Source organism: Arachis stenosperma, chromosome 10 (genome assembly GCF_014773155.1).
Source record: "Arachis stenosperma cultivar V10309 chromosome 10, arast.V10309.gnm1.PFL2, whole genome shotgun sequence".
NCBI classification, from domain to species: Eukaryota; Viridiplantae; Streptophyta; class Magnoliopsida; order Fabales; family Fabaceae; genus Arachis; species Arachis stenosperma.
Genome location: NC_080386.1, coordinates 2,706,333 through 2,716,722, shown reverse-complemented (window position 1 = coordinate 2,716,722; position 10,390 = coordinate 2,706,333). Strand labels below are relative to the sequence as shown.

Here is a 10,390-nt window from a genome sequence, read left to right as displayed (position 1 = left end):
TTATTTTAAATAAATAAAGGTTCCTGCCCGTGTGAAGTGATATGAAGATCAGATAACATTAGAAATTCCAGACCAAGAAAAGAAACGACAACATTACAGATTGATGTTGACTCTGGTGTTTGATTAGGGGATAACAAATGAGAGAAAAATAAAAGCTTTCTTTCTTTTGCAGTGATACATCCTTCGAGATCAAGGAAGCTAAAGAAAAAATAGTAATAATAACGGGGGCAAAATTTGTGTAACAAGATATGATTAGCCGCCTGCAGGGCCAAGAAATCCTCTGTTGCTATAATGTGAACTGTGTATGTGACACTGCAATCTATGCCATCCATAGCTCAAAAATTTGGAGGCTACAAATCATTATACATAATGCAATCAATAATATGATACCAGTTTAAGCTATCACAATTCATCATTACCAATAGCAGGTACTTTCTCATATACAGAACTCTCTCTAAACCTCTTTGGAAGAATGCACCTGCTGCCAAATCTCTGTTGTAAGTATACAAGGACTGCAAACAGAACACCACCGCATGGTATTACAATGTCCCACGCAGTGGAGTAAAAACCCATTCTGTGGTTTGCATAGATATATGATGAATCAAGGAACCATGCAGTAGTGTGAGCCCTGTAAAGATCATATGCATGGGGCAGTATCCGAACAATGGTTGTCCCCACATAAAAAGAAGATGCCAGAGTATTCCCTTCTGCTTTGGATGTTATATTAAATATTATTTGTGGGAGCAGAAAACCGTCGAGGAGCAAACCGGCATAGGATTTTAAGTCTTCCAAGATGGAAGGAGACTGGTAAGCTTGACCAAGAGGAAACTTAAACCTGTGGCGTGATAGCCGAAATGATCTAGATCCTTTCTTGTGACCACTCTTCCATATATGCACGAACCAAGCAACAAGTGTGCCACCAATGTACAATGGTAGAGTCATACAAAGAACCTTTTTCTCGGAAACCCACAAACCTGGCTGGCTTCCTTCATGCTGTCTTGAAGACCAGGTCAAATGGAGAAGACGCAGCTCGAGAAGGAAAGCAATCATTGTCACCATCCTCACAACTACTTCATTCACTTGAAACCAACCTTCACTCCCAAGAAACACAGTCTGCTGGCTGTGGCTAAACAAGGTTCCGAAGTTCAAAATCAGGGGAATCATGTGACCTAGAGTAATAACAAGCAACATCACAACCGAAATGTAAGGAAGCACTTCTGGGTGCTTTCTCACATGTAAGAGTTGCAATCCTACAAGTAAACATGCAAGTGTGTTTGATATCAACAACATAACAATCTCAAAATCCATTCTCCAGATTGATGCATCTGCCTGACTCGTGTAAATGGAACTTGAAGACAGCTGAAGAGGACCAAAATAGTAAGGATCAGACTTTAGTCTAGTGCTCTCTATTGTTCCTTTAACAGAGTCACGTCGCTTTGCATTCAATGCAGAAAACTGGACATTAATTACTATTTCACAGTCCATTGACTCATTCTTCATCAGTATTTTGCCATTTGATCTCAAATTCCTACATCCTGTCATACACAAATTTCCAGTATTCCTATTGTAGATTCCTTCAGCACTAATTTTAACTTCACCTGAAGAGATTTGACCACTGAGGTTGAAATCAGGTGGAGGGTTAAAGCTCATTGTATAGCTGACGTTCAAGAAACTGCTATAATTATCTGATCCAGTCCTTGGTGATTTCAGCTTTCCCATCTTTGTTGGAACACCATATAGCCTTCCTTCATAGCTCTCTTCCCCAACAAATAGTGGTGATGAGTAACCAGGAGCTACTTGTCCTTTGTTGCTTCTAACGGTCATGCTAAATCGCATATCAGAAGAATATCCATCTGGATACTTCTTTCTTCCCTTCCCCCTATCATTTATCTTTCCTCCACAATATTTTCTTACCCTTTCAATCTCAGTATACACATATTGGAAACCTTGAAGACCCCTTGCAGACTTGAAGGAGCTCTTAAATCCAACTTTACCGAAGTAACCAGAATCACCAATCCCTTTGTCACTCCAAATCTGGCCCAAAGCAGAACTCCTGTTTCTCAACGACAAAACCGCAGGAAATCTCAGTGCAAGCTTAATCGAGCAATCTCCAACATAAGGATTACCTAAATCTCCTGTGAAGTTCAATATCCGGCACGCAGATGCACAAAACCGATTCGCCTTCTCATCCCACACACCCTCAGATATCAACGTTGTATTAGGATAAAATGGAAACATAAAACCATGGTAACTGGTGTCAGGAAAACCCAACAACATTTGAACCCTTCGTCTTGTCACACATCTGCTACCATAAAAATACAAGAAATCCGGCAACTTCTGGGCACCGGAACCAATAGGGTTGCAATTAACATCACCACAGTGACTACCATATTCCAATTCAAACTGATCCATCCGTCCGCGAAACACAGTGCAGGCTCCTTTGCTAAGGTCTCCAAGGGGCAAATTCTCCCCATCAGATCCTCCAACACAACCACCATTCTCATTCCCAACTAGTGTAAACCTATAATCCGAACCCTGAGACAAAGCCAATATTGAAATAGGTTCAAAGTAATTCAAGCTACTCTTGTCATCAAAGCTTTCTAGGGTTCCACTAACCAAAGGATCCAAAACATTCAAATCCAAAGGGTAACTAAGCTTAAGAACAACATTAGCATCAGTCACCTTGTAACCATAAGATCCTGTTCCAAGCATGCAAAGCTTACCAGAAGAACGTGACCAGAACCCCCTGAGAGTAGCTCGAATCCACTGTGAAACTCCCCAATTCGTAACTCTGTGACCTCGGTAAACCTTCCTCAGCGACCTTCTATAATTCGTGTTGGGCCGACGCTGCTGAAGAAGGATTTGGCCTCGGAGCTCGAAAACGTCGTCGTTTTGGGTAATGCGAATGGAGGTGACGCGGAAATTGAGGCGCTTGGAGTAGTCGGAGGCGGCGGATCGGTTGAAGAGGCGGTGGGCGCTGGTGAAGTAGCCAGTTTGGAAACGGAGGGAGTCGGCGATGGCAGCGGAGGAGGTTGCGGCGGCATTGGGGCGGATCGGGAATGCGGTGACTAGGTTGTCGCAGAGGCGAATGTAAGTGGATTGAAAAGGAGAATCTGAGGCTGAAAAGGAGAACGTGAAGAAGGAGAAGAAGAAAAAGAACAAAAAGATAACAAATTTAGGGTTCGATGGAGAATTGCGGGTTTTTGAAGGGTTTAGAAGCAACGGATGAAGAAAAGAAAAAGAAGAAGAAATGGAGTCCATTGCTGAAACTTCTGTTTCTTGCTCCCTTCCGTTGGTCGTTGTGTTCGTTTGGTTAAAATAAAAGTCAACAAAATCTTTTTTTATTTCTGAACTCTGTGTAATGATGTAATTATCAATAAAAAAAGCTGATCAATCTCTTTTGTTTTTTAAACTTGCTCTCTCATTAGTTGCAGCAAGGTATAAAATTAAGGTCTATACCCTTTTTTTATGGTAGTTTTGTTCTCAATCTTCAGTTCTTCAACAAAGCATTGTTTGCATTTGCTTCATTTTATTCTGAGTCATATTTTAGAATGCAAGGATCCCAATATGTTTGTTTCTTACCATGATTTATCGAAGATAAGCAATACTTTGATTAGGAACGATACTTAGATATTGCTAATTTGCTAGTTGCTGCTATATAACATCAAATCATTGTGCATGAAACATGAAAAGACACATTTAAGGCATAAAGCAAAGCAATCAATGCAATGCTTCTTATTTCATTTTCATTATATTTCACATATGCAATCAAATATGATACACAGACACAATAAGTTTTTTTTTTTTTTGGTACATCATTGACATTTCATACCAAACCGTGGTTGTAGTGAACATAGCATAGATGGGTGTTTTAACATATTTTACAGATCCCATGAAAACAAATTAATTATACATAAGGTTGGACTGTCCTAGCAGGATTACTCACTACTTAGGACTTAGCTTATTTTTGCAGCTCAATATACTGGCTGCAATCAATTCCCTTATCAGAAAATGCCTCAACAAGCTTGGGGAAGAGCTTAGCCAGCATAATTTTGAATCCTGTAGAAGTCCCCTTCTGGTTTTCATCCTCGGATTTTCCAGAACCAAAAGCGCCTCCGATGGGAGCGCCTTCGAGATATGCCTTACAGGCAGAAAGTATATGACACGAGCGTTGTCTAAAGTGCTCTTCCACCAGTGCCTCAAAATGCTGCAACAGGCAACATTGCATGCATGTTTTACATGAATAAATGTCCAACACTATTTCACAATAATAAAGGAAAACCAAGCTCAAGTACTAAGTAGTATTTATTTTACCTTGGGTGGCTTTCTCAACAGATACAACATCGATTTGCAGGTGACAAGAAAAGCATTTTCATTGTAACTGACTGAGTTTTTCTCTCCTTCGGCTCTTCCAATTTGTTGATCATATCCGGCCTCATTGAAATAAGGTTTCTCATTAAGGACAAGGGCCTGCAGGGAGAGAAGGACTTGAAGGATTGTGGAGGATGCAGGGTTCCACACTTCGCTGGCCGTGCCGGTCCATGTATTCAGGAGACTCAGACACACTTTCCCAGACTCGTACAAATTAGGATTTAATCTGAGCCCACCAGAATGGTAGTGAACCATCTGCATGGAGTTTACATGGCCAAAATGGCTGCATTAGAGCATAATCATAAACCAATATGCAGTTTTTCTATGCATGAATAAACATGAAAATAATTCAACAAGCACAGTAAACCTAAATCCGAAAGCTTACAGGTGGTTCACTGGGATACTCTCGAGGAAAACATATGTCAAAGAAGAAGAGCCCATCATGATAAGGCGTCCCAGACGCACCCACAATGGCTGCTCTCATGAGATCCATTCTTTCTTCGAAAACACGGACATAAATAGTTTCTGTTTGGCCAAAAAATATACTAAGTGAATTTGCAGAGACTTTGATTTCTAAAGTAAAAGTTTTCAGTAACTACCACCAAATCTAATGGTCCTAGTCTTCCTAAAAATGAAACTGGTCTCAAACTTAATCTTCTCTATTAATTACAATGTCCAAAGGAATTAGAAACACTATGAACTTATATTCTGACCCAACTCTGAGCTTATATTCCGAGTTTAAGCACTGTATAACATAAAACATGTTTTCAAAACAAATGAGATGAAATGCAAACCAGGAAGATTTTTCTCCAGGATGCTCCATTCTTGCTGAACCTTTTTCACCCAATCTCTTTTTACCTACAATGAAACAAAAGGGATGAATAAAATTAGGGTTTTTATTGTAATTATATGTCGCTGTAATTGCTGATACGGAAATTTCTAACCTGAGATATCGCCAACCCTTTTCCCTTATCAAAAAAGTGGTGGTCTGAGCAATTATCTATCATATCAAACTGCTTTAACTGATCAGAACTATTGCTATCTAAAGAAACTGGAGAATCATTTCTCTCATGAATCTTAACGAACTCAGAATATGGAAGTTTGTCTTCATTTGTCTCCAACCCACTCACTGGAGTTGACTCGGGGAAGGGACCACAAGTTTCGAAATCTTTCTTTTCAAGAAAATTGGTTCCTTTTTCCTCTTCAAATGTAGGGACTCGGGAAACTGCTCCATAAAGTGAAGTTACACCAAATGTTTGGAATATACTGGTTTTAATGCTTGAAAAAAGTTCAATTGCAGCTTGAGGAATAGAAAAGGAACTGCACTCTCCTGGATGCTTTTCATGATTCCCTCTACCACTATCACAATTTAATAAGTCCTGATAATGAAAACATGAAACTCAGCTCATGATTGGACAATCACCTTGGAAAAATTAATCAATCTAATAAAAAGATTACGATTATTGATTTCTAACGCGAGACCTCTATATCTCAATGTCCCAATTAAGCATCTCACACACAAAAAAAAGTGATAGTAATATGAAGCATAATTCGAGAAGTTATTGCCCTTACCTTTCCCTTCTGGTCAGAAGGAAGACTTTCATGTACAATCATCTCATGAGATAACTCCTCAACATTTACTTCATTAGGAACAGGGGTTGCAGTTGAATCTTCATGTTTATCAATGCGAAAAATTTCATAAGGTACAACCTGTGAGGGGAAAATTATAAGGACTTTCCAAAGATGAAAGGCTACAAAGTGAAGTAATATCACGAAGTCTAACATGGTTCCATCTCAGTTCCACGGCTCATCAAATATAAGGATTCTGACAATGAAAGGAATAATTTATCTATTCTATCACAAAAGAGTTGAAATAATCATCCTAATCTCACCAAACTCTACCCTGACTTCAGCTTAGATACCTAAGAAGCACAACGAAATTTTCATCTTGATAAGCATAAACATAAACTTCATAAGTTTGATCTCACCACAGACCAGTAGCATCATTAACTACAAAATATTGAGAACAAAAAATTTGATTTCATACCTTGGTTGTTAAACCAGTAGCCCATTTCACCTCTACATCACCATCTTCGAAACCTACAACATTACCAAAACAAGACAGGTAAAAGTCATCAGGGAACTTATTCTGATCACTGATTTCATCCTTGCCTCTCAGAGGATCATCTCCATTCAAGTCAGTCACTGACTTCGCATTATCCTTATCAGCTTGGGAATCAATCTGTTTCTGAGCCTTGAACACAATATCACCAAAACAGCAGGAATAATCTGGGTGCTCCACAAGTTCATAGGCACTTACAGTTTCAATCATTGTTTCTCCAGCCAGATTATCTACCTCAGATATGGGAACAATTTTCCATTTTACTGTTACCGTACGCTCTTTTGCGTCGACAGATTGAACAACACCCCATCTTTGACTGCTAGGCTTAAGAGGATCATCAGAAGCTCCTTTCTCCATTACAAACTGCTGAGGCCAAAACTCATGAGTGTTTATGACATTAACTGGGATTAAGTTCTGTGGGTCTAATCCCAAAGTATGTTCCCCATTTTGCCACACAACATCCACTTTAGTCTTTATCTTCCCAACTATGAATATTTCCCCAATACTAGAGTTGAGGTTTCTTCTCTTATATCCTCTTGCCATACTATGTTCAGCAGAAATATCACTCGTAGAAGAATCTTGAAACATCTCTTTCTTTTGGTCTGCGATAGGGAGCATGCACCAATCACCAAGCTGCCAGTTTACATGCGAAAAACACGACAGCAAGGTCAAGTTTTTGGAATCTTGCCAGCAGGTGGGAGCATTGACATTGACATTAGAATTGAATCCAAGAACAGAAGCGATCCATTTAACATAAACAAGACCAGCATCCACAGCATATACAGTTCCTTCATCTTGATTGTCTCTCCAAGTGCCACAAAGCCATCTAGCCGATTTAGAAGCAGTGGAAGACTTAACCTTTACTCTTTGTCCTGGATAGTATGGATACTGTGAATCCTCAAGAAAACTTTGACTGATTGGTAAAATCTTCTCTTTTTCCAATGCGATAATCTCACATTTTGCTCCATCATCAAACAATACAGTCACTCTATCCACCACCTTTTGAACTTGACCAAGCCATGGTCCCTTGACCACAAAATCACCTTCTGAAATGGAGCGAATCTTCAGAAGTTTCTTGGAGTTTACATTTTTCAGTATGTTTCCCTGAACATTTTCCAAATCGACAGACATATCAACACTTACAACCCTGCCCATCTGTCCAGATGGATCTGACAACGAGCAGACCACATCCCCATGAGCAAATGCCCTCTCAAATGAGAGAAAATCATCAATTTTTTCAATGCTTTCTTCTAAACTGGATAATATGCTGCAAGCTTTCCCACCATATAAAAAATCAATATCCTCTTGATCATCGCTGCTGCTGCTGTCACTGGAGGTCTCCCAGTCCGAATCAGCAATGTGTGAATCCATCAACCAGATGTCTGTCATAAATGCGTCCATTGTAACATCAATGGCAAAATCACAGGAATATAATAACACAACAATAGGAAAAGATAGAGTTGGTAGTCAATGCAGAGGAATTCTCACCACTCAGAAAGATAAGATTCAGAAGTAATCTGCAATCAGTAATATCTTGTGGAAAGGAACACGACCTGGTAATGAAAATGTAGAGTTTATTTATTATTTATTTATTTATTCTCTTTGACAGAGCTAAGCATAGCAGTCTCCTTTCCTTACTAACCAAAGCCTTTAGCAGATAATTGATCATACTAGACAGACAATTTTTCTACATATTCATATAGGAAAATTAACAATAAGTAGGAATTCAATAAGATCATTACCTTCTCAACCAAATAGAATCATCAAACCCTAGTGTCTGTATATATAGCAATTCACAACAGCTGCGTTAATCTTGACCTCAAGGAGAGCCGTGTACGATGCCTGATTGATACTGCTATTTCTTTCAGATAGAAACTCAGTTTCTTAAAAGGAATATCTTGATCACTGAAAGTCTGAAACTGATGATTAGATACCAAAGGAGCTTAGCCTAACAGGATAACCTGTGTCAACTAAGGACTCCAAAATGCCAAAGGAGATTTGCCCAGTTTTTGAACTGGAAATTTAAACAGAAACTCAAGAAGTTTCAAAGACTGAAAGTATCTTTTTTTTTTTTTTTTTTCAGGAAGAAACTACTTGGGAAATTAGAGGAAGCAGGTAAGGTAACGAAATGTTGCCAAAGAAGATTTGCCCTAGTGAAAATAGTTCCTAGTGGATAGTGGAATTACTTCAGAATAGTAATCTTTTTCTTGAGATGACAGAAATTGTTCCAAGCCAAAGGAAATTAAGTAACTTTTGCCAAAGGAGATTTGCCCAATGCCCAACAGAGCAGAGTCTTCAAACATAAACAACTTCTTTTGGAAGGATAATAAGTTTGCTTCTTTCCAAGATTGGAAGCTATATTGCCAAAGGAGATTTGCCCCACAAGTCTATCTAGAACCAAGGATATCAATTACTATCTAAAACACATACACTACAGATTCTAAAGCACGAAAGGGTTTAGAACATTCAACAGATAAGGTGAAATTGAATACAAATATCTGCTCAGATGACCCGTCTGAAAGAACTTAGTCAAAACTGAACCATAATTGCCAATCCATCATTGCTGAAAGTCAAAAGAGGTTATCACCAGATCATATCGTTTAAACCTGCAGCACCATGATTAGGACAAATATGAAAAGCATATGAGAAACAACAAAATAATGATAAACAGTTAATCTTATTATCTGAAAATATAACATCTAATTCAGGAGCCAAGAAACAGGCTGGGAATTGATTAATTTAATCAACTATTTTCAATGAGTCAATATTCTAAATTGCACATCAAAGATATGCAACCTCACTGTGATTTGAATTTTGATAATAAAAAATAAAACAAATTCTGCCGCAATTTCCAATTTCTTTTTGGAAGGGGATCAACAATATCCACAGAAAAGGAGTGATATTTATCATACATGAACCAATTTATAATTTTTTTATTATTGAATAAGCCACAAATAGCTGCTCCTATAAACCTGGAAGAAAAGAACAACACAAACAAACAAACAAACAAACAAACAATCCTTTGGGTACTGAATTTCACAGAATAAGATACAAAAACCATCCGAAAGAGTTCAGACATAGAAAAATCTGGAATTTATAAGAAAGGATGAAACTTTGCAGGGGAAAGAAGAAGAAACTGTACCATTGAGAGAAGCGAGATGATTGAAGTTGAACCCATATAAGCCATGACGGTTACAGCACAAGAGACAAAAAGGGCCATAGTAATAACTCAAAAAGGAATGAACTTCACCAAAGATTGGAAGAGGGTTGGTTTGTTGGTTAGTTGTTGGCAGCCATGAATTTCGTTGAAGCAGTTATATATTGAAATTCAGATAGGACTGGTTCCATAGCCAGTTCCACCACCCTCAACTCTACCACCCAACTTTGGAACCATTTTCATTTTTCAGAGACACATGCAGAGAGAATATGGCAAATTGGCAACTTTGTTTCTTTGTTTGGTTAGTTCAGAGTTTGCACTTAAAAATTCATACAAAGATGGGACCTTTTTTCCTATTGAATAACCAATCAGGGAAAGAAATTAGAATACACCAAACCTAACTAACAGGATGAGACACACAGATACTGTTGCTCTACAACTAGACACTACACTTACCCTATTTAACCACTTTAAACTAAACTTTTTAGTAATTTAAAATAAAGTGAAAACTCAGTTGCAGTCGACTTCATGTGGAGTTAATAGGCGAGAGCTGTTAGATAAAAATTTAGTCAAATCATCTAACGACTCTCAATTATTAATTTCACGTAAAGTCGACTGCACATGAGTTTTCACCTTAAAATAATTATGTTATCTATTCATCAAAAATAATATTTACGAATCAGTTATTATATGATGAAGACTCAGGTGAAGTCGACTTCACGTGAAGTTGATATTTGAGA

General features: G+C 38.3%; 2 protein-coding genes across 3 annotated transcripts; both read right to left on the bottom strand.

Moving 5' to 3' along the window:
* Positions 1-27: 27 nt before the first annotated feature.
* LOC130956449 (uncharacterized) lies at positions 28-3,296 on the bottom strand. The gene has a single exon (XM_057883495.1). It carries the CDS (start codon positions 3,259-3,261, stop codon positions 403-405), a length of 2,859 nt encoding a protein of 952 aa, XP_057739478.1. The 5' UTR covers positions 3,262-3,296; the 3' UTR covers positions 28-402.
* A 402-nt stretch (positions 3,297-3,698) lies between these two features.
* On the bottom strand, positions 3,699-10,060 carry LOC130954506 (probable ubiquitin-conjugating enzyme E2 24). 2 transcript variants are annotated; one of them, XM_057881252.1, is made up of 10 exons: positions 9,636-10,059; positions 8,236-9,099; positions 7,982-8,046; positions 6,419-7,875; positions 5,944-6,081; positions 5,316-5,750; positions 5,166-5,229; positions 4,757-4,896; positions 4,315-4,626; positions 3,699-4,207 (listed from the first exon to the last, which is right to left on the bottom strand). In XM_057881252.1, the coding sequence occupies exons 4-10, from the start codon at positions 7,862-7,864 to the stop codon at positions 3,962-3,964; spliced, it is 2,781 nt and encodes a 926-aa protein (XP_057737235.1). In that variant the 5' UTR covers positions 7,865-7,875; positions 7,982-8,046; positions 8,236-9,099; positions 9,636-10,059; the 3' UTR covers positions 3,699-3,961. The 2 variants fall into 2 exon arrangements, with proteins under 2 accessions (XP_057737235.1, XP_057737236.1); XM_057881253.1 differs by lacking the exon at positions 7,982-8,046 and having other exon boundaries at positions 9,636-10,060.
* Between the last annotated feature and the right edge of the window lie 330 nt (positions 10,061-10,390).